The sequence below is a fragment of the Anabrus simplex genome, chromosome 8 (assembly GCF_040414725.1).
Source record: "Anabrus simplex isolate iqAnaSimp1 chromosome 8, ASM4041472v1, whole genome shotgun sequence".
In the NCBI taxonomy this organism is placed as follows: domain Eukaryota; kingdom Metazoa; phylum Arthropoda; class Insecta; order Orthoptera; family Tettigoniidae; genus Anabrus; species Anabrus simplex.
Window position 1 is genome coordinate 183,260,684 of NC_090272.1, and position 25,969 is coordinate 183,286,652.

The 25,969-nt window shown below is 39.4% G+C and overlaps 1 protein-coding gene across 1 annotated transcript in view; it reads right to left on the minus strand.

The window, feature by feature from the left end:
* Nucleotides 1-4,063, minus strand: part of LOC136879359 (ketohexokinase) — a 107,280-nt gene extending 103,217 nt beyond the window's left edge. Inside the window, exon 1 of the mRNA XM_067153175.2 lies at nt 3,591-4,063. Within this exon, the coding sequence (XP_067009276.2) occupies nt 3,591-3,736 (146 nt within the window). The 5' untranslated portion in view covers nt 3,737-4,063. The remainder of the gene's footprint in view (nt 1-3,590) is intronic.
* Nucleotides 4,064-25,969: the final 21,906 nt, after the last annotated feature.

Genomic DNA, 25,969 nt, shown 5'->3' on the forward strand with positions numbered 1-25,969 from the left:
CTAGGTGTACAAGAGGGAAAGGAAGGAAAGAGGGGGAGTTGTAGAAGACAGGTGGTCTAATGTTCTAAGGGTGAAGTTTAAGGAAGCAGAGATTGTTATCAGTGGAATACGGTGTAGGAGGGATACTGACTGGAGGGTGATTGGGGATTTAAATGAGACTACAGAGTGGGAATGTGGGAAACTGGGAGTGAAATTTCTAGATCCTAATGGGTGAGGAGGAGATAGGGATCTGCGCACAGATGGCCTTCACTTAAACCGCAGTGGTACGTATAAGTTAGGAAATTTGTTTGGAAGGGTAATAGGGAGGTAGATTCAGAGAAACGGGGTTGTCTAGGGAGCGGTGATAAGGGTACAAAGATCTGGAAGTCAAGTAGGGATGACATAAAAATGTTAGTGTTGAACTGTCGAAGTATTGTAAAGAAAGGAATAGAATTAAGTAATTTAATAGATATATATTTACCAGATATTGTAATAGGTGTTGAATCATGGCTGAGAAATGATATAATGGATGGAGAAATTTTCTCACGGAACTGGAGAGTGTATTGTAGAGATAGGACAGGAATGGTGGGCAGGGGAGTATTAATTCTGGTGAAAGAAGAACTTGTAAGCTACGAAAAAAGTTAAAGATGAGAAACATGAAATTCTAGGTGTAAGGCTCATTTCAAAAGATAATAGGCAACTTGATGTCTTCGGAGTGTACAGACCGGAAAAGGGTAGGTGGTAAGGAATGGTCCAGGGCTTATTCAGTTAGTTTTTGAGGGAAGTGTAGAGGGTAAGATTGGTAGGACTTGCCCAAGGTATGAATATGACAAGCTGATTAGAACAGATGTAGGATGCAGCAGTTATGTAGAAATGAAAAATGTTAGCACATGATAGGGTGGCATGGTGGGCTGCATCAAACTAGTCTATGGACTGTTGACTCAAACATCACCACCACCCGAAAAAAACAACAAAAAACATAATTAAAACAGAATGGCATGTTGCGTTCTATGCTAGAGTGGAGAGCAGTGAGGACTTCATTAAGATAAGTTCCAAAATACAAGTTTTTAAGGATTTAAACAGAAACAAACATAAATGTTTATACATTTCTAAATATATATGATATATATGATAGAATCTGTTGATTTTCTTTCAAGAACAAAACATGTCATTCTATTTTAATTGTTTCTTTTTAAGGTATAATTCTGTTACAATATATATATTTTTAGATGGTTTATAAATTTATTTACTCAACATTGGTTTTGGTAGACTGAAGAACCAAACAGTTATCAATTGAGGTGGACGAGCACATGCCTAGGCCTACTGCACAGCACTCCAGTGCCAAGTGTAATGGCTTATTCTTTTCTCGATGTTTCTCCAGAAAATGCGTGCCGCAAAGATTGCAACAGAAGTACTGACACCCTCTACAAAACCACGCTGATTTATGCCTTAGGCGCCGGTCAAGAATTTGCTCAAAAATTGTCATCAAGTGACACAAGAGGCGGATCGTTTGATAGTTTGAGCAGTCTGCCTTTGTTCTTAAATTGGGCACTGTTATGCTTGTTGCCCAGTCAGCGGGAGCATGACCTTCATTCATCATGGCATTGAACAGGCTAGCCAGCTATTTAGCAGCATCAGTACGGAGTTTTTTCAGCTTCCAAATATCTGCTGTTAGATCATCTGGGCCTTGAGCTTTTGAGTTCTTCATACACCTTATAGCATGGGCGACTTCATCGGGGGTCACGACGGCATCGCACCTCTCCTCTACAAGTGGACTCCAATCCTCCCACAGCAACATCTCTTCTTTTTTTGTCTGTCAGGTGACACCACAACTATATCTACGCACCCTTCCGACGGCAATCAAGCATATATGCTGGCACCAAGTCGGAAGTCGGCCTCCCCAACATGTAAACCCTTATCGTCCGTGATGTTAATCCTGCTCTCTCCAATAACGACATCTACACGGAACTCCGCTCAACAGGCATACATCCTGCCTCCAGACTCTACGCCGGACCAGACCCATCGCCTGATGTACTCCTGTATGTTCCTTCTTCCGACAACTACTTCAACCTTCTAGATAATGGAGCATGCATTCACCGCCGCCTCCATCGAGTCGAAGCTACTCCTCCAAACACCATGGCTCAACTACTCCTCGAAGCACCTGATACGCCTGTCACAGCCGATTTGTCTGTAACAACCGCACCACCTCCATCTACAACACTATTCCATCCTTCATCGTCTAGCTGCACAACCACCACCACAACTTCTGCTCACATTTCCTCCAACGTTCCTATAACCACTTCAGTTATGTCCCATCCTTTCCCCCTTATGATGTCTCCTCTCCCCATCTCTCCCACCACTGACCAACTTCGTCCCGAGTGCACCTTACTTCAGCCACCTGCCGAGGGAACTGCCACCGAAGCGCCTGCAGATGCGGCCCGTCCACCGTCGCCACCGCCGCCGTCCGACAGCTCTACAACCTACAGTTGCGTCGTTTGCGGTGTGGACCATAGCATTTTATCTGAAGACATCGTCCATGAACTCCGTCGAGCAGGGTTACCAGTGCGCCAAGTGTTCCAGGTCTTCAACGCAGATGGACCCACGTATTTAATGAGACTCCACATTCCTACACTCGACGACGCTCAGCGACTTATCCACCATGGTATACAGCTCTACGGCCGCCACCACCGGGTTGAACAGTCTCGTTCTCCTCCTCAACCTTTAACCCGTCCTGCCACACCTCGTCGCCGTCCTCGACCTACCCCTCCTCCTGAACCACCTAGTCCACATATCCGACCTTATCCACAACCAACATGCTACTTTTCGCCACCATCGCCAACCTCTCACCTCCTCAACCTCCTACTCACTTCTCTTGTTAATTTCTCCTCCTTCTATCACATCCTTGCACTTCACCTTTCATTTGCAACCTTGGTTAAATTTTCCCTTATTTGCATCTCTTTTATACATATCTTTGTATTTGTAAATCTGTCAATAAAATGCTGGATACCCTACCTTCCTAATTCTCATCTCCTTTACTTATTCAAACCGCTATTACCCATCTCCCTCTTCTCTCAATTCTTCCCAACCCCATCTAATCTCCTGGCCAGAGAGAGGGCGTTACCCTTTAGGTGGCCTGCCTCACCCCTTCAGGGTGGGGGAATGAAAACGAGAAAACGTAACGTCATCGGAGATGGCTTACTGGTCCAGAGCAAGGAAAGCCTTTTGGAATTGGTGAATGTGGAATCGCATAACCGCCTTACAAATCAAATAGTGTAGGACTGCATTGCAATATTATAATTAAACAATTCCCACTTATGCCGATACTGATTTGGACATTTTATGAGGTGGTGGTGGTGATTATTATTATTATTTTGCTATTGGCTTTACGTCGCACCGACACAGATAGGTCTTATGGCGACGATGGGATAGGAAAGGCCTAGGAGTTGGAAGGAAGCGGCCGTGGCCTTAATTAAGGTACAGCCCCAGCATTTGCCTGGTGTGAAAATGGGAAACCACGGAAAACCATTTTCAGGGCTGCCGATAGTGGGAGATTATTATTTTAAGAGGAAGTACAACTGGGAAATTTTATCAAAAAGAGGTACTTAACTTACCTTACATCAGAATCTTCCGATGGAAATGAATAGCAAATTAACATCGTATCTACTACTGCTAACCCAATACAAAGAACTTTGAGGTTAGGCACGACATGTTTTTCATTATCTTCAGTCGGAAAGGAAATAAATGTATCTTTACTCATAGTTACAGAGATGATAAACTATTTGCCTCTAAACTGTCTTGAATTTTTTAGGTATCGACGCGAGGAACAATTCAGTATCGCTTTCGCTTTCCTTGCGCTCTTGGATGTACAGGGGAAACGAATTTTTATTACTGACACACAGCGGCATGACATGTTAAGCTCTCTGTCTCTTTGCTGTTAAGTAAGATGGTAAGTTAACGTTCGAAGCTTGTGAAGGTTAACCAGATACGATTACATAATTGAATTCGTGACCTTCTCGGGACCAAAGAGAATGGCTCGGGCAGGACGGTACTGCTTGGCGAAAATGCGGCCCGTTCTGATTGCCCTGGTTATTGCCATCAGTTGTTTTTCTTTCTTTAAAAAAGAATACCGTAGCTATGATCGTGAAAATTATAGTATCGAATCAATGATAAGTACAATAGCAACATAGCTACCTTCTCACAAAGGTGGGAGCTATTCGAATCCCACTCAACTTAATGCGTGATTAGATGTGGGAAATCATGTTCCTGTGATTCGTATTCTCACGCAAAACAGCAAAGAGAATGTGCAAAACAGTACAGTCGGTTGTCTCTACTGTAATTGGCTCTTCTTCTTGATGTTTATGGGCAATGTATTTGTTATGGGCTCTTACTGTATTTGGTTGTATGGCAAACGTAGGAAATCCGCTTATAACTAGTTCATTCCTTATCAAATCAATCACAACAAGGAATAAACAAATATTATGTGCCAGTTATACTTGGAATTTAACATTCTGTATAGACTTCTATAGTATAGAATATAGCATAGTATATAGTATACAGAATGAAGCGTAATTCGCGCACTCGGGCGTCGCAGCGCGACTCCTCACATGCCAGCAATAAAAAAATATCTCTTACAAAATTTCGTCTTGCGAGTATATCCGGTAGAAAACGGACGTTAAAGAGTAGCAATCTGGCAACACTGTAACCATATGTAGGGTAACTACCACTGTCAGCACGTCCACATCGTGCTGTACATTAGGTGCAGTGGGTAGAGTTTTTGGTTGGCATGCAGGAGGTAGATGGTTCGATCCTGGGTTGAGGCGCATTTTTTATTTGCTAATTTCCATCTGACATTACCTACTGTGATACAGTAAGACACCGTTTCTGAGGTCTCATGTATCCTACATTTACAACATAATAATAATAATAATAATAATAATAATAATAATAATAATAATAATAATAATAATAATAATAATAATAATAATAATAATAATACATTGAGATACGTACTAACAAATACAGTAGAGACAATACACGACACTTACGGATTTCGCCTTGCTAAAATGGGAGACAATTCGACGGTGGCGCTCCTAGTGACTTGACCTGAACAAATCGCGCTAAATTCAAATATCAATGGATAAATAAATTACGTCTAGAAAAAAGGTGGTATTGAGATATTAACTTCGAAGTTGCTAAAGCAATTCTGGATAAATGAATGAAGAATTATTTAAAAGGTTATCATTCAAAGACTGAAATTAGACATATAAACAAGGTGTGAAATGGACTGCTGTGAAATGGCTTGATCTTTCATTTATGCATTACTTTTTTAGCTTTAGCATACCTGCCTGAAATCTTACGGTTGGATTTGTCTTTTTTCCTCATTTAAAACATTGTATCATCACATTAAGACATTTGTCAATAAAAATATCGGCACATTCCTTACACATATGATGCAATGAATTAACATTTAATAGCTGGACAATTTTCCTCTTAACATGAAGCCTACTAACAGAAAGAAAATCTATAAAATCCCGGCTTTAATCTGAGAAGAGGGATAAAAGAAAGAAAAGTTTGAAAATGTTGTCGATAGTGATGCTTTGAGGAATATTTACGTACAATTAGAGTAAAAATGTAACATACCCTTGGCTGTATGGTCGAGGATTTTTAAAGTCGCTGGCCTGGAAATGATCTGAACAGATCTTATAATTCTTATACAAGCGTAACGTCCCTTCTTTCTTGTACACTTTATCCAAATCGCTTCTGTGACATTTCAAAACCCACAGATCACACCTACAACAACACATCGGTATTGGCTAACTGCTGCACTATACAATAAAATATGCGTATTATATTTTAAGCCCGTTAAAACATGGGTCGAGCAGGTCAGAAGATTATGAAGTACTATAAAAATCTCTGTCACTGGAAGAATATATATGCAAACACAATATTACTTACATTTTCTTGTCACAAGGGTAGCGAAAGAAAGACAGCGCATTCTTCTCTACTTCATAGTTACTGCAGCCAAACACAGCACATACCTTTCCCCTCATGTTGAGAGGAGATATCAAGGAATGACACACGCTACTATTTAATTATGTCATTTCACTGAAAACGCATAAATAACACCAAAAACTTCACACAAAAATACACGTGCTCTTATGACAGAATCAGTACCGTTCAGGTCTATCCGCTAGAGTGAGCTCCAATAGCTGTCCCTCGATATCTCGCTCAGTGTCGTGTATTGTCTCTACTGTATTTGGTACTAAACAGCATGCGGTTACCAGACGCGTATGTATCCTACATTTACAACATAATAATAATAATAATAATAATAATAATAATAATAATAATAATAATAATAATAATAATAATAATAATAATAATAATAATAATAATAATAATACATTGAGATACGTACTAAACAGCATGCGGTTACCAGACGCGACACGCAATGTTGAAAGGCAGAATTATTGGGACCATGGTGATAACACATACAAATTGTAACCGAGTTTGGACATTATTCGCAGAGCACGTTGCTAGGCTTACTGGTAACGTAAGGCCCTAACGAAATGTAATGAATCTAAACGAGGCAAGAATAATAGTTGGTACTAATCTATGAGACCATTTGAGGAGGGTACAAAGAAAACAGGTTTCACATCTAGTAGATGAAGTGGTGCGAATAAATTCACGCCCACGACATGGAAAGGGCGCCTTTCAAAGCTGACCAATGAAAACGATTGTTCGTCCATTTCTAGGATCGTAGTATGTAAGTGCAAATGGTTTCTAGAGGACCCACTGCAATCGCTGTTGACGATTAAGATGCCAGATACCATACCACCTGGACTACATTTACGAAATAAAAAACATACGCCTCAACCCAGGATCGACCACTCGACCTCCTGCATGCTAACCCAAAACTCTATCCAGTGCACCAACTGTAAAATACGAGTAATGTCTGCTGATAGAGGTAGTTACCCTACATGTGGTTACAGTGTTGCCAGATTGCTAATCTTCAACGTCGTTTTTCTGCCGGATATACTCGCAAGATGAAATTTTGTAAGAGACATTTTTTTATTGCTGGCATGTGAGGAGTCGCGCTGCGACGCCCGAGTGCGCGAATTACGCTTCACCCTGTATACTATAGTATAGACTACTATAGTAGCCTACTGACTCGGGGTAAATAATGATGCGATATTATATTTATATTTTTTTAATTACGGTATCTGTGTCCGCCTCTGTGGTGTAGTGGTTAGCGTGATTAGCTGCCACCCCCGGAGGCCCGGGTTCGATTCCCGGCTCTGCCACGAAATTTGACAAGTGGTACGAGGGCTGGAACGGGGTCCACTCAGCCTCGGGAGGTAAACTGAGTAGAGGTGGGTTCGATTCCCACCTCAGCCATCCTGGAAGTGGTTTTCCGTGGTTTCCCACTTCTCCTCCAGGCTCCAGGTACTGGTCATACTCCCCAGTTGTCTCCCCCGACCAAGAGTCTGAAGCTCCAGGACACTGCCCTTGAGGCGGTAGAGGTGGGATCCCTCGCTAAGTCCGAGGGAAAAACCGAACCTGGAGGGTAAACAGATGATGATGATGATAATTACGGTATCTACCGTACCAGAAATGTGCGCAATTTCATTCATTATAAAATAGTGACGGCCGCCTCTGTGGTGTAGTGGTTAGCGTGATTAGCTGCCAACCCCGGAGGTCCGGGTTCGATTTCCGGCTCTGCCACGAAATTTGAAAAGTGGTACGAGGGCTGGAACGGGGTCCACTCAGCCTCGGGAGGTCAACTGAGTAGAGGTGGGTTCGATTCCCACCTCAGCCATCCTGGAAGTGGTTTTCCGTGGTTTCCCACTTCTCCTCCAGGCGAATGCCGGGATGGTACCTAACTTAAGGCCACGGCCGCTTCCTTCCCTCTTCCTTGCCTATCCCTTCCAATCTTCCCATCCCTCCACAAGGCCCCTGTTCAGCATAGCAGGTGAGGCCGCCTGGGCGAGGTACTGGTCATACTCCCCAGTTGTATCCCCCGACCAAGAGTCTGAAGCTCCAGAACACTGCCCTTGAGGCGGTAGAGGTGGGATCCCTCGCGAAGTCCGAGGGAAAAACCGAACCTGGAGGGTAAACAGATGATGATGATGATGATGATAAAATAGTGACGCGGAGTCGGATGAATAGAGAAATACGGCATATACCATAATGAAAATAGTGCTGTGTAATGTCCGACCTATCTGCTAACGGCCTTTATAGACCCAACAAGGTTATAGCTGTACTTGATTATAGACGCCAGAATGCTTGAAAGCCCGAACAACACGGAGTAGCATTTAAAAAATCTCAAACATTAACGCCCGCAACCGAGATCAATCCGGCTATCTTGGGAATTGGCGATTGACCAGTTGTATAGGATAAATAGAGAAATATGGCGCATACCATAATAAAAATAATGCTGTTTAATGTCCGTCCTATGTGCAACCGGCTTTTATAGACGCCACGGTGCATGAAAGCAAATAGAAAGCCCAGACAATACGGAGTAGCATTTGTATAAATAAACTCACGGTACGCTAACGCCTATAATACAGCTCGAATCGGTCCGGCTATCTTGGGAATAGACGATTGACCTATTGTGTCATCGAAGTTGGTAGATAAATACATACCTTATCTAAATATCTAATACAGGTGGACAAAACTTACACATTATAGTGATGTCTGAATTTAATGCAATTCTATTCTATCCTCTTTGGTAGAGACAATACGCGACACTTACTGATTTAGCCTTGATAAAATGGGAGACAATTCGACGGTGGCGCTCCTAGTGACTTGACCTGAAAAGTCGCGCTAAATTCAAATATCAATGGAAATGCATATGCGGAAATTGATAAATAAATTACGTCTAGAAAGAAAGTATTATTGAGATATTAACTTCGAAGTTGCTAAAGCAATTCTGGATAAATGAATGAAGAATTATTTAAAAGGTTATTATTTAGACTGAAATTAGACATATAAACAAGTTGTGAAATGGACTGCAGTGAAATGGGTTGATCTTTCATTTATGCATTACTTTTTTTGCTTTAGCATTCCTGCCTGAACTTTTACGGTTAGATTTGCCTTTTTTCTCATTTAAGAAACATTGTATCATCACATTAAGACACTTGTCAATAAAAATATCGGCACATTCCTTACACACATGATGCAATGAATTAACATTTAAAAGCTGGACAATTTTCCTCTTAACATGAAGCCTACTGACAGAAAGAAAATTTATAAAATCCCGGCTTTAATCTGAGAAGAGGGATAAAAGAAAGAAAAGTATGAAAATGTTGTTGATAGTGGTGCTTTGAGGAATATTTACGTACAATTAGAGTAAAAATGTAACATACCTTTGGTTGTTAGTCGAGGATTTTTAAAGCTGCTGGCCTGGAAATGATCTGAACAGATCTTATAATTCTTATATAAGTGTAACGTCCCTTCTTTCTCGTACACCTTATCCAAATCACTTCTGTGACATTTCAAAACCCACAGATCACACCTACAACACATCGGTATCGAAGGTTAACTGCTGCACTATACAATAAAATATGTGTCTTATATTTTAAGCCAGTTAAAATATGGGTCGAGAAGGTCAGAAGATTATGAAGTACTATAAAAATCTCTTTGTCACTGGAAGAATATATATGTAAACACAATATTACTTACATTTTCTTGTCACAAGGGTAGCAAAAGAAAGACAGCGCATTCTTCTCTACTTCATAGTTACTGCAGTCAAACACAGCACATACCTTTCCCCTCATGTTGAGAGGAGATATCAAGGAATGACACACACTACTATTTAATCATGTCAACTCACTGAAAACGTATAAATAACACCAAAAACTTCACACACAAATACACGTGCTCTTATGACAGAATCAGTAGTTTTCAGGTCTACTCGCTAGAGAGAGCTCCAATAGCTGTCCCTCGATATCTCGCTCAGTGTCACGTACTGTCTTACTGTATTTGATAATAATCATCACCTCTACAACTCATTCTCTTTCTACTCCTAGACTTAAGGTGTCTTCCATGTCCCACTCCATTCTTGAGCAAATAATACCTTCTCTAAAAAGTCTGCTATTGCCTCATGTCTAAAAATACCGTGGAGGACATGGAGGAGGAGCTGCTGAACATAACATTGGTGCTAATGGAATGAATACATGGCAAAATACCGGTACTAAAACAACTTTAATCTACATGTTTGCATAATACTTTGTATTCTCTACTTGTATTGTAATATCTGTGAAGTTCAGTTGAAAATCACAGACAGAAACATAACTAACATGGATTTCTTTGATTCCAGTAGAAAAGATTCTGATCAGTCATTCAAGAACAACAAAAAGAACCTGAGTATGCTGAAGTGTACCCCTTCTACTTCTTCCAAGTATTCTGAAGCCTTAATGACTGATGGGGTTATTGCAGCATTTAAGGTGAGGAATGTTGGCAAATCCCCAGGTTTTGATAGAAAATATCTACAGTCCCCCATGAGTATGGGACTGAATGATAGGTTAGCACATTTTTTTATTTTCTAAGAACTATTTTTACAATTTGCTTTACGTAGCACCAACACAGACATATCTTATAGCGATGATGGGACAGGAAAGGGGTACAAGTGGGAAGGAATCAACCATGGGCTTGATTAATGTACAGCCTCAGCATGTACCTGGTATGAAAATGGGAAACCACTAGCACAGTTTTCACCCACATACTTTATACTGGTATTTTTCCATAAACGTTTAAAAAGACTGACTGAAGTCCTTGCAGTCCTACAAAAAACCTACAAGTTCTCTCACAAATTTACAGGCCAATTGCTCTCCTCAGCTGCTTTGGAGAGAAAGAATGTTGTACAAACTTCTTTCGGTGATACCATAATAATTAATTAGTACAGCTTATTAACAACATACTCAGTAACAGACTCTTTCAAGTTGTTTTAGGAAATAGTAGATACCATCAAGTTGAGAAAAAATAGTAGTCTAACTCAAGGACCAGTCCTGATTCTTTTCCTGTTCAATCCGTACATATCAGATTTACCACAAAGTCCAGGAAATTTTATTTTGCTGATGCCATAGCTTTACCTAGAAGTCAAGTAACCTGAAGGAAACAGTAAATATTTTAACTAACTAACACTCCATTCTCATTGCATAGGGGAGCATGGGGAGCAGTGAGACACATTTTTTTCTAAAATAAGAAAAGTATATGAATTTTATTTTCTGAAAAAAATGTCATACATAATAACAAAACATTATACTTTATTTAGTGAAATCACCTTCAAAATAAAAATGGTTAGTTATGTATGCATGGAAATGTCACAAAGTGCAGCTTGTCTCAGTATTCCCCATAGGTGTGGCACACTGAGACATGGATTGGGATCAGTGAGACAAACTAGTATTATTAGGTTTACTGGATATTTATAAGGCTGAAATCAATTTCAAATCTGTAATAAGACTGTTGCCTTTTAGTACCACCACAGTGTTGTCGATTTGGTAGGATCATTTTAATATCACTGACAGAAACTGAAGAAATATCTGGTACATCTGGAAGAGCAAATTTTCCTTTCACTTTTGAACTCTTTCTCAGAAAGCTCACTTCCACATTATCTTCGTCATCTTTTTGCTTGTGACAATTCCAATAAAGTACAGATTTCTTTTGTCATTTTGGAATTCAGTCAGTACATAATCACCAATAACAGGATCCCTGTCCAGTTCTTCAAAACCTGATGGATCCACCTGTAGATCCAATGAATCATCTGAACTGTCAAATACCACCATCTCATCAGCTAATTCTTCTTCAGAACTGTCGTCATAAACAAAAAGGTTCTTCCTTGGTTCGACAGAAATAGATTCCTTTGGCTTTCTCCTTGTTTTGGACAAATGCCTTGCCTGTATGATGTCCTTTTCAGGCGTGTCTGTTGGAATCATACTTCTACCCCGTTTCCTTCCTTTTTGTGTGTTCTTCCTTTCATTTGCTTTGGGGTAGCCTCTTATGTCCTCAGGTGTAACAAATGAACTTGTGGATGGTTGTAGTTCCCTGCATGGAGTAGTCAGGAATCCTTGAAGATCACTGTTGGAATGAGGTGAGGACGAACATGAATTAGCAGTAGATGTAGAAAGAGTTTCTAAATTGGGTTGTGATCTTCTTTATTTCTGTTTGCAAGTAAGCCATTACAATAACAATAATAATACAATACAATAATATATAATACTCTCAAGGCAAGAAATTCTAAAAAGATCATGCACAAGATTATGTTACAAGAGCTTAACAGAAAATAAGATCCCTTTAAACAGCTTGAGTCCCATGCTTCGGGAGAGAAATGTTTACACGCTGGGATTTGCACAATTGATTGTAATTGTAATAAGGGATTTGCAAGTGTTTGCAGAGTGTGCAGCACTATTCACTTTGACTCAAGAGGGGTTATGAGATTCTCAACATTTTGGCTGAACTATCCAGAGTGAAGAGAAAAGAAGAAAACCTACAACCTGTTTTCCAGTCAGTGACCGGGTCAGGGATGGAATAAATGAAGCCCCCATCTTGCGGCGAGGATAGGAATTGTGCCGGCTGCCGAGGCCTGTTGCACTCCTCTGGTGCAATGATTAATGACTGACAGATGAAATGAAATGATATTGGAGAGTGTTGCTGGAATGAAAGATGACAGGAAAAACTGGAGTACCCAGAGAAAAACCTGTCCTGCCTCTGCTTTGTCCAGCACAAATCTCACATGGAGTGACTGGGATTTGAACCACGCAACCCAGCGGTGAGAGGCTGACACGCTGCCGCCTGAGCCACGGAGGCTACTCCTAACTATTCAGAGTATCTAGTAATATTAATTATCATTACCTATGAATAACATTAGATCAAACACTTTCTTTCAGGAAACATCTAACAAATACTCCATTAAGAGTTGTTATAACATCCTTCAGAAATGTACAGTCAAACTTGGGCTGCTTCTGTAACCAACCTTCATTGCTTTAGTTTTCTCTGTAAATGAGTATTGTTCTCCAGAATAGTTTAGTAGCTGCCACACGCAGCTCAATAGCACGGGTTTCCTATCTCGAGCCACATTATGGCTCTCTCATTTTGTAGAGCACCAGCCCTGTTGAGAGAATCACCATCTTCTTCCTCTTCTTCCATTTTTCCCCACACTCTGGTGGGATCACAGGAGTGAACTGTGTTGCACATGTGGACTTGGCCTTGTTTTAAGGCTACATGCCCTTCCTGATGCCAATCCTATTTGGAGGGATGTATTCATTACTTAGCATTTCTTTGGAGACTCGTAGTATGGTGCGTTATGTTGCGTGTATATAAAGAGGAGTATACTGTGACAAATACAAACACCCTGTTTGCAAGTCAGAGGAATTAACCAGACTTGGTTAAAATCCCCTACCATGGTGAGACTCAAACCCGGGACCTTCTGAACTGAAAGCCTCAAAGCTAACCATTCAGCCAGTGAGCCAGACATGCACTGTAAAGAAAATACTCCGAGATGAGAACCCTGACTTGCCCCCCCTATCCAGTATTCTTGATATTTTCAAACTGACTTGAAAAAAATCTCATCATCCATAAATAATACATGCCCAGAATGTCTTGCAAAGTAATTTATCGCCATTGTCCAAACAGACCAACATTACTGCCCTTGGATCCTTCCAATTCATGGTTTGATATGGTAAGAACAACTTGGACCATCCTCAATACGATCTGACAAGGCCATGAAGTTCGTACTGTGGTTCTGTTCAAGTGAGGAAAGATGCAATCCTCAAGTATGACTGTGGTGCACCTCTTCAAATCATCGGGCTATCTTGGAGACTGGCTTAATTTGCTAGAGGCAAATACTGAAATTCTGAGCTGATAATGACCTTGAGCACTTAACTACAGTATAATGTGTATACTGTAAATATATATATTACTGTTCCACAAGTGTTATTTTTCATTTTCTTTAGGAATTGTATATGCTTGCCATATGTCACAGCTGTAAACTTTTGATTTCAATGTTGAAGCCTATATACTGAATGCTGTGGGAAGTACAGGAAAGTATTTCATATTTTTGTAGTGTATTTGTTACTACAGTATAAACAAGCATGACCATAAAATATCAGTATTCTTCTTCCTATGGAGCTTAACAGAAATACATATATAGCTTTTGTAGACCTGGAAAAAGCTTTTGACAATGTTCAGTGGAAAAGACTGTTCAAAATTATGAAGGACATTCATTTGGACTGGAAAGACAGAAAAGGTACTTAACCTCTACATCAATCAAAGAATAAACATCGAAAGTAATAATAAAGTATGCAAGGTGAGAATCAGGAAAGGAGTAAGACAGGGGTGTTCCTTATCACCATTTCTATTTAATCTGTACATTGACGAGGCCATGAAAATTTTTAAATCCAAAACACCTGGCATTAAAATAAATGGAACAACTGTACAGTGTATTAGATTTGCCGACGATATTGCACTTCTGGCTAACAATGAGAAGAACATGCAGATCATGCTCAACAAATTAACATCCATCTTAAAAGATTTCCAACTTAACATTAATGTAAATAAAACTAATGTTATGGTTGTAAGCAAATCTAAAATGAATAACTTGTTTGTGTGATCTCTTTGACACTTCTTAATCCAGTCTTAAAATTGCCTTTTTAAAAAAATATTTTCCCTGACACTTTCTAGTCAGATGTTACTGTCACCACTGAATTTTTTTATGTATCCGTTGGTCATCTTAAGTTTAAATAAAACCTTACAAAAGTTGATATTACATGTTCCTTCACTTCATAAACCAATGAAGAACTTCCCTTATATTAACACCCAGGTTCTTACAGTTGTCCCCATGCGGTACTTTCACTGATCAAAGTATAATTAAAACAGATGACTTCTCCTCTTGGTGAATCTTACAACCTTACTTTTTGCCCCATTTACCATCATAACATTGTCAACTGTCCATCTCACAAATTTCTCAAAGTCTTTTTGCAGTTGCTCACAATCCTGTAACTTATTTATTACTCTATACAGTATAACATCATCCACAAAAAGACTTAACTGTGATTCCAGTTCTTAATAAAATAATGTTACTTGATTTACGTCCCACTTACTATTTTTAAGGTTTCCAGAGATGCCGAGGTGCCAGAATTTAGTCCCGCAGAAGTTCTTTTACATGCCAATAAATCTACCAACACAAGGCTCACATATTTGAACACCTCCAAATACCACCGGACGGAGCCAGGATCAAACCTGCCAAGTTGGGGTCAGAAGGCCAGTGCCTCAACCGTCTGAGCCACTCAGCCTGGCTGTTCCAGTTCTTTACTCCTATCCTTTATAAATATATAAGAAAACATAAAAGTCTAATAATATTGCTTTGCAGACCCCCACCTCCCTCTGCTCTTACTAATTACAGGATCAGATATGTCTCATCTACTCTAATTCCATGAGTTCTATTTTCTAGATATTTAGCCACCCATTCAATCACTCTTTTGTCCAGTCCAATAGCCCTCATTTTCATCAGTAGTCTCCTACGATCTATCCTACTGAAAGAAATGGATAGGTCAATCAAGATACAGTCCAGACTCATTGAATCTAAAATATCTGCTCTATCTTGGTAGAATAACATTTCCTAAAACCAAACTGGCTTCTATCAAACCAATTAGTAATTTTGCAAATGGGCTTAATATGATTTTAAAAAAATGCATTCCCAGAGCTTACAAGCAAGAAATGTCGAGCTGCCTAGCCTGTAATTATCTGCTTATTATTTATTAGCCTTTCCTTTATATACTGGGGCTACTATAGCAGCTCTTAGTAATGGGCAGTCTGAGACAAAGTTTCGAGATTTCTCGAGACTAGCGCAGGCACTATTTCTCGCGAGAAATTTCGAGAGATCTCGAGAGCATTGTTCCCGCATTGTGTCGTGAGCAGCGTGTCGTAGGCCTACAGGTAGATGGAGCTGAATGTTGTTTGTGCCGAGTGTGCGAATAGCAAACCACGCGCCTTCTCTATTCTATAAATACGTGTCAACAAGCGATTAGGGCGTTCATTTTTTTCATTTCTACCAAGGTCTATTTTGATGCAGAATAACATAATTATAAAGAATACTCATTCAGGCATTGTATGCAGCGGTAAGTACACGGATGAATAGGATAAGTTCAGAAACTAATGGCTACTGTAGGTACACTTACCTGAATACTAGAGGTGTGCATTATTCAAACTCGAGACGAAGCAAGATGTGCCTTGCTGCATATGCAACCACCATTATGCATGAGTGGAATGTATAATCTAAAATGCTTGAGTTTGCTCCAGTTCTTTTGACAGGTAGGTGTACTTCATTATCAGACCCCACATTCAATATCATATACCACTGCTTGTGTTTACTGATATTTTGGTGACAAAGGAAATAATTCCTTACAATGTTATAGAGCATTTGCGTCATAATTAGGTACTTTGGTACATGACGGTGCAATGTGTAATTGTGTCTAGTTGTACGCAACAACTTGAAGACGATGTCCGAAATGCAATGTAAGTCACGGATGTCAGTTATTTTGAAGAGATGCCATATAGTCTGCAGTGATAAGAATCAAGGGCTTTGAAAAAGAAGCAGCAATCCAGAAAGGAGTGAGGCAAGGCTACAGTTTGTCCCCCCTCCTTTTCAGTGTTTACACAGAAAAGGCAGTAAAGGAAATCAAAGAGGAATTTGGAAAGGGAATCACTATCCAAGGAGAGGAAATTAAAACCTTGAGATTTGCCGATGAAATTGTTATTTTATCTGAGACTGCAGAAGATCTCGAGAAGCTGCTGAATGGTATGAACGGTCTTGGGTAAGGAGTACAAGATGAGAATAAATAAGTCCAAAATAAAAGTAATGGAGTACAGTCGAACGAAGGCAGGTAATGCAGGAAATATTAGATTAGGAAATGAAGTCTTAAAGGAAGTAGATGAATATTGTTACTTGGGTAGTAAAATAACTAATGATGGCAGAAGTAAGGAGGACATACAATGCAGATTAACACAAGCAAGGAAGAGCTTTCTTAAGAAAAGAAATTTGCTCACTTCAAACATTGATATAGGAATCAGAAAGATGTTTTTGAAGACTTTCGTGTGGAGCGTGGCATTGTACGGAAGTGAAACATGGATGATAACTAGCTCAGAAAGAAAGAGAATAGAAGCTTTTGAAATGTGGTGTTACAGAAGAATGCTGAAGGCGAGATGGATAGTTTGAATCACAAATGAAGAGATACTGAATTGAATTGGCGAGAGGGGATCGATTTGGCTAAATTTGACGAGAAGAAGAGATAGGATGATAGGACACATCTTAAGACATCCAGGACTTGTTCAGTTGGCTTTTAAAGGAAGTGTAGGTGGTAAGAATGTTAGGGGTAGACCATGGTATGAATATGACAAGCAGATTAGAGCAGATGTAGGATGCAGTAGTTATGTAGAAATAAAAAGGTTAGCACATGATAGGGTAGCATGGAGGGCTGCATCAAACTAGTCTATGGACTGATGACTCAAACACGCCACATAGCACAGCCCGCTGTGATGGGCCAGTCAGCATCAAGGGAAGCTACCCTTCGACAACAATTGTGAGGTATCCAAGTAGGTGTACATCCTGTCTACAGCTATTAATACATTGTACAGGTTATTCAGCTAATAAGTCCACCAGAAATAACTCGTGAACAGTTTAAGATATTGACTTTCCTTTTTTCACTTTCGTCAATGGTATTAAGTTGCTCATAGTTCAACATGCAGTGCTTTCCTAGGGTTTTGACATAATTTATCATCACACACGTTTCCATATGAGAACTGCTGATGATATACTATCAAGCTTACACTTGTAGTTATTGGGATGTCGCACAAATTGCAGCACAGGAGAATCGGTCTCGAGAGCATTTTTCAGTTTTATTTACCATTTTCCACTGATCAAAATTAATTTCTTAAAGTCCCTCATACCTCACTTATCAATAATATGGTACTGCTTAATAGTCCTTCCTTTATAACCTTTCCTTGCATCACATTTATATTTCTTCTTCTTCTTTTTCTTGAGAGGGGGCGGGGGTGGGGGGTGAGCTGTGTAATTTTTGCCCAGTCACTACACACAAATATTGTTTCACGTGTATATAAACACAAAGCTAATTCCACCAAATATACGTGAGTATAGTTCGCATATAATCAGAATCAGTAAAATTATTACAATTTACACATGCAGAACAATGGATAGAAGGAAATCACATACATGATAGTTAACTTAAATTACAATGCAAACATAGGAGCATAGCTTTGTTTGGTAAATAAAAGACTAACGTATGCCTACAAAAGCAACTTAGAATCATCAAGAAACTGGTTTATAGAGTCAATTAATGTAGGAGTGAGGGAAGATAATAGACAGGAGACACTAGTGGGAAAAAGGATAGACAAATTCATTAGGCAAGACATAAATTTACAGCGTGGAGAAGCATATTCTGGAAATGATTACTGTCCCCATTTAGAGCACCACACGAACAGTGGGGGAGGTTAGAAAGGCGAAAATGATATTAGTGATGTGCCATCTAGTATATGTACCACTGAGATACCATGCCTTAAAAGGAATGTGAGGTTGAAGGTGATATAAGAATTGAAGGGGTCGGTGCAAAAGAGTGCCAAGCAACATTTTTGACAAAACTGAGCTGTCGGTGCCATTTGTTGAGGATTATGATAAGCAAATACAGTAGATTTAAAGATAAAAATTTCATTGTTCCGTATTGAAATTATTGATGTTAAAAATTAAATAACTGGAGGTTCAACCTGTTCAATACTCAAAAGAAAGAAACGTAGCAATCACATTTCTATTTAAATGGGACCGGTTTCGACCTTAGTCTAGGTCATCATCAGCCATAAAAAATATGTAAAATGTTTAAGAATGTTGGAGGTCAGTTTTTCACTGTTAGGCACAAAGACACGACATCACATTCTGTTCTGCACAAAGTCACAACATTAACAATCAAATTGCGAAGATCAAAAAGGCTTGAATTCGCAGACGAAACAGATCTGTAGAAGAAAGCCGCCAGCTCCCGGTGACTACGTGGCACACTCAAGGTCACGCGCTGCGGCCAAACACCAAAGTAGAGTGGAGAAAGTTTCGAAGGTCCAGAACCTGTCACGGCTGCGGGAAGCCAAGTACGTATATAAAAGTATACGATGCCAATTAGTATAACCGAATGAGCACCCGTACTCCAGCTAAGATCTTGGTAAACAGTTGACACTGTTTACCAAGATCTTAGCTGGAGTACGGGTGCTCATTCGGTTATACTAATTGGCATCGTATACTTTTATATACGTACTTGGCTTCCCGCAGCCGTGACAGGTTCTGGACCTTCGAAACTTTCTCCACTCTACTTTGGTGTTTGGCCGCAGCGCGTGACCTTGAGTGTGCCACGTAGTCACCGGGAGCTGGCGGCTTTCTTCTACAGATCTGTTTCGTCTGCGAATTCAAGCCTTTTTGATCTTCGCAATTTGATTGTTAATGTTGTGACTTTGTGCAGAACAGAATGTGATGTCGTGTCTTTGTGCCTAACAGTGAAAAACTGACCTCCAACATTCTTAAACATTTTACATGTTTTTTATGGCTGATGATGACCTAGACTAAGGTCGAAACCGGTCCCATTTAAATAGAAATGTGATTGCTACGTTTCTTTCTTTTGAGTATTGAACAGGTTGAACCTCCAGTTATTTAATTTTTTAACATAAATACAGTAGAGACAATACACGACACTTACGGATTTCGCCTTGCTAAAATGGGAGACAATTCGACGGTGGCGCTCCTAGTGACTTGACCTGAACAAATCGCGCTAAATTCAAATATCAATGGAAATGTATATACGGAAATGGATAAATAAATTACGTCTAGAAAGACAGTGGTATTGAGATATTAACTTCGAAGTTGCTAAAGCAATTCTGGATAAATGAATGAAGAATTATTTAAAAGGTTATTATTCAAAGACTGAAATTAGACATATACACAAGGTGTGAAATGGACTGCTGTGAAATGGCTTGATCTTTCATTTATGCATTACTTTTTTAGCTTTAGCATACCTGCCTGAAATCTTACGATTGGATTTGTCTTTTTCCCTCATTTAAAAACAATGTATCATCACATTAAGACATTTGTCAATAAAAATATCGGCACATTCCTTACACATATGATGCAATGAATTAACATTTAATAGCTAGACAATTTTCCTCTTAACATGAAGCCTACTAACAGAAAGAAAATCTATAAAATCCCGGCTTTAATCTGAGAAGAGGGATAAAAGAAAGATAAGTTAGAAAATGTTGTCGATAGTGATGCTTTGAGGAATATTTACGTACAATTAGAGTAAAAATGTAACATACCCTTGGCTGTATAGTCGAGGATTTTTAAAGTCGCTGGCCTGGAAATGATCTGAACAGATCTTATAATTCTTATACAAGCGTAACGTCCCTTCTTTCTTGTACACTTTATCCAAATCGCTTCTGTGACATTTCAAAACCCACAGATCACACCTACAACAACACATCGGTATTGAAGGTTAACTGCTGCACTATACAATAAAATATGCGTATTATATTTTAAGCCCGTTAAAACATGGGTCGAGCAGGTCAGAAGATTATGAAGTACTATAAAAATCTCTGTCACTGGAAGAATATATATGCAAACACAATATTACTTACGTGTTCTTGTCACGAGGGAACCTGAAGAACGAGCGCGCATTTTTCTCTACTTCGTAATTACTGCAGCCAAACACAGCACATACCTTTCCCCTCATGTTGAGAGGAGATATCAAGGAATGACACACGCTACTATTTAATTATGTCAACTCACTGAAAACGCATAAATAACACCAAAAACTTCACACAAAAATACACGTGCTCTTATGACAGAATGAGTACCGTTCAGGTCTATCCGATAGAGTGAGCTCCAATAGCTGTCCCTCGATATCTCGCTCAGTGTCGTGTATTGTCTCTACTGTATTTGTGATAAGCTATCAGTAAACACTGGAAACTTGCATAGAAACACATTCAAGTGGCACTGCATGTGACTTTCATCTTATTGCCCCCAACAGTTCTTAGATACACTCAGAGCAAAACAGTGTCAAGCAACCAGGAGACCCAGATTACCATGGATTGTAGGAGGAAGCTTGTGTTTTCGAGTGATTCTGAAGAATATCTCAGTGATCCTGATGTAGACGCTATCTTCCTCGCATAGCATGTGAAATTTCCTCTCAAAGTGGAAGTGAGGTAAGTGTTGCTTGGCATTATTTTGACCATAACTAAAGTTTCCACCATTGTTGCTGGGGTTATGTAACTTATTAAGTCATTAGGTTATGTTTTAGGAACCGTTATAACACACTCTTGGATCAATAGCAAGTGGCTTTTTCAGTTCAAAGTTTACTCAAGTTAGTTTAAGGCCTTTGTTCACCAATGTTACCGTGGTTTGGTGGGTTAGCAGAGGTGAAAGAAGGTGCGGGGATGAACAGGTCTCAAAATACGAAATTAAAGTTAAGATAAAATTTAGCAAGGTTATATTTTCTTTTCAAGATTAAGAAATAACAAGTAAAACAGGTACTCAGTAGCCGAAACACAATTCGAAAATGTACAATTACAGTGATTACAGGATTTGGGATCCGAGAGCCAGACACATAATTCTTGAGCAATGAGCCCAACCTTACGCTATACAAGATTCAACAAAGGGGCAGAAGACCCCAATCATGCCCAGGAGCTCTTGCTCCCAATTACACAGTAAAGCCTCCTCGAGGCACGCATAAACAAATTTTAAGAAAGAGCGACCCGCTCTTAAGTTCAAGCCTATCAAAGGCCACACCAAATTCCACCTTCAAGCTGTCCCCCAAGGACACATACACAGGGGTAAAAATACCCAACCTACTGAGGCCTATTCAGAGAAGAAACAGAAATATTACATGGCCTCTAAAATACCAACTTGAGAGGAGGCATTCTTGCACTCCTAATACACTTTATATAAAACCTACTTGGCACTAAGCCGTTACTGCAAGGGCTAATCCCATACTAGAGAGTTGACTTATAGAAGAAGACAATTTACATTACATTAAGGAAGAAATAGTTGAGAAAATAAGTTCACCTCAACGCAATATGTGTGGGAGCTCGAGAAGGTTAAGCACTCTCTATCCCAATATGTAGTTTAAAAGACAGAATTGATACGAAGTGTCTTTACATTTTAGGGGAAAAGTTACATGGTAGAAAGGCTTCGGACCTGCCCCGAGAGTTAAACTGCTGAGCTAGCAAGACAAGAAGTTATCAAACGGCCATTACCTGGTGGCTGAACTGCTGCCCGAAGAAAGAGGCGCTTCCCGCCCCCTGCTACGTACTTTACACACTGATAGATGTTACTGAAGTGGCGCAGAGACCCTAAAATCAGCAGTTTATAAACCCTCGCGGAAAGTTTGAGACGTTTCAGGAATGAGAACACCCTCCCACAAGAATTTTATTGGCTAGGGTTAAGCAACATATCCAAGTTGAAGAAGATACACCTGATTGGTCATAAATTAATTAAAGAAATTCGGGATTGGCTAAATTCAAACCTTGCAGAACGAAAGGATTAACATTGCCAACTCAAACAATGACTGAAGGAAATTTAACAAAGAACAAACTTATGAACACAAAATTTCTCCAAAAACATAGTTCTTTCACTTCGCACTAGGGTGCATAATTGTAATTCTTCAGTAGTGCCATCTGGAAGAGAATGTCCACACTTCTTACTACAGGCAAATCGAAAACGACCCAGTTCAGAAACTTCAAAATTTACAAGTAGTGACATCTTCTGAGAAACTTGAAAATTAACACACTAGATAAAGTTCAGACTTCCTCCAGTAGAGGAGTTTCAACTGGCGCAAAGTTTGAATTAGCGGCGTGGAGGTGTACCTCCCGGTACAACCAACATTCGCAAATATGCATTATGTGGCTTGGCACTATATTGCTCCAATTTTAAATCTGTTGCTGTCAGTCATCATTTTTCTCAAGAAAGGTTACATTGTCACTTGTGACCAGAGGTTTATACGAGTTAACAGAAAAACTAGTGCATAATTTTGCAGCACTCTTGTTAAAGTATCGTTATTAGTTACATAACAGAGGATACAACATGGGTATTTCTCGTACTAAGACTTGGTGTTTTGCACTGTTTAGGATATCCTGGATCATTCAAGGATACCGTAACATTCGCCTGAGAAAGGCCCGAATTCTAGGAAGAGAAATAGACGTATTAAGATACAGATGAATAAGAAGAGGCGAAACGAAGGAAGAGAATATTTAGCGCGTAAGACAGGAAAAGTTGTTCCAGGAGCAAAAGTTGAAGAGCTATGTCGCTGTCCCGTGAGATGTTTTGAACTTGAAGAACAACAGATATTGTCAATATTTAATGGGTTTTGGGATCTCGATGATTTTGATAAGCGAAATGCTTATTTATTTGGATGTATTGGAGCTATTCCTGTATAACGGAGATACAGGACACCTGAAGGAGAGCCAAGCTATGGAAATTGTGGACATACAATGTAGGCATTCATGACTGTGGTAAAGACTTAGTGTGCATGTTTTTGTGGGATGAGAGTATTGTAGGAGAGGCAGTGACAAAATAGGTAGTGCAGTTTTGAAGTATCTGAAAACAAACGCAGTTGATGCTAAAAAGCTTGTGATTTTTTCTGATAACTGCGGGGGCCAGAATAAAAACTGGAATATAATGGCACTCTGGCCTTATTTAATTCATACTAAACGATTTAATGAGATCGAACACTGGTTTTTAACATCTGGCCACACATTCTTGCCATCAGATAGAGACTTTGTTAAAATTGAGAAGTACCAATGAAATCAACCGCCTGTGTACGACGCTGCCAACTAGAAATGTATCATTCAAGAATGTGGGAGAAAGAAGAAGTTCAGTGTAACAGACATGAAACAAGACGATTTTTATGACCTGGCATCATTAAAAGTTGGACTCCTGAACACCAGTAAAAAAACATGTGTAAGTGGCATGGAATTTAAATTCACAGACATAATTTGATCAAATTTGAAGCAAGTAATCCATGGTTTATCAAACTAAAAACAAGAGTGAATATGGATTTTGAAGAATGTAGCATGCGAAAAAGAGGCAACACCACAACATTGAACTTGAATCGAAAGTACACTACTGTGCGAAAAATAAAGAAAAATAAACTGCAAGATGTGTTGAAACTCCTGGACTGTGTCCCACCTGTCCATCACCAGTTTTATCTCAGCTTGATTCCTGATTCTGAAGACACTAATGAAGTTGAAGAAGTGTAGGAAAGGAGCAGCTGATCTTTTAGTTTTAATGTTATGCATGTGCAGTTATAAGTCCCTAAAATCCATATTTTGAAAAGAACATCATAGTTAAAAGATACAAACAGACCTTCTTCCGTGATGGTTTTATGTTGATTTATTTAAATTTCTTTTTAGTTGCCAGTTCTACCCCGATGTCCACTGCTACCAATTTAAATATTATTGGTGGAAATGTTATTTTAATTGGTGTTAGTTTTCATTTCTGATTAAAATAGTTGAAATATCAGACATTGTTTCATTATCATAAAATAATATTCCTAAGATAGGTGTCACTCCCATTGGGGCAATAAAGTGCCAAGCCACAGTATTCTGTGGTATGGTATCAAAAGTATTGACTTTTACTCTACAAATAGCAGCCCAAAAGAAATTATGCCTGCAAATCACATACAATGAATATTACTGAACCTTTCAAAGCTATTATTACATCATTCCTGTGAATGGTACGATTTCACGATTTGAACAAACTTTCTAACTGCTCTCCCTTAAAGTTAAGAAAATGTTGCTTGGCACTCTTTTGCCCCGACCCCTTCAATTGTCCTTTTTTTACGTGCAGAGTGTTGCCATTCCTCTTGCTAAACTTGAAACGTGGCTTCTTTGATGCCTGGGAAATAATTGAGTGGGGGAATAGCTACTGTGAGTGGTCTAATAGACTGACTACTCGCTTCTGTAGCAGCTAGATTGGCTTTCTCACTACCATAAATTCCTGAATGGCTGGGAATCCACACCAACGTAATGTATACTCCAGAAAGCTCAAGTTGGTACAGTAGAAATTTTACATTGTATAAATACCAATTTTAGGATGATGTGTGGGAAACTAACGCTTGCAATACACTTTGAGCGTCCATAAAAATGGTCACTTTCTTGTAAGACTGGCTGTCAGCATTAAGTAAGGCCTGTCGGATTGCAAAAAATTCAGTGGTAAATATGGAGAAATCATTTGGTAAATGATAACATTCGATGATAAGGGGATTTGGAATAAAAAATGTGGCCCCGACACTGTGAATGGTTTTTGAACCATCCATATAGATGTTTATTCCACAAGAAGAAAGAGATACTCGTAACCTTTTTTGCGCAGATATATAACAATATGCTTGATGTAAATGATCAGGGAATGTTGATATCATGGATATTATTGTATGAGGAATAAAAAGTAAACAGAGTACAGAGTACGTAAGAAGTACAGGGAGACGCAAGAAAGACGTTTTTTGGTTGCACAATAATATGTATGCTTGATATATTGCTGGAGTACGTCCACCTCTCGGAGGGTGTTGAGTATAGTATTCATGCAGTAGCTGTAATTTCGGAATTAGGAGAGACTGAGATATGACAAATTTTTATGGAGATATTTTGATGAAAGCATTCGTCTGCGAATCCACAAGGGGTATTCTCCCGTTTCCACCAGAAGAGTATTAGTAAGGGTGGTTTTGAGGGCTCCAATACAATTTCTTAAAGCCTGATATTGAAGTGTATTAAGATGTTTTAAAGCTGTGAGAGATGCAGTATCTATGATATGGGCACAATAATCCGTAATAGAACATATCATGGCACTATAAAGGTCTAGGGCGGTAAGGGGACCTGCCCCCCATTGCCGGCGAGTAACTATACGAAGGATTTTAATATACCTGTCCGCTTTTTGTTGTGTCGAAGCTATATGCTG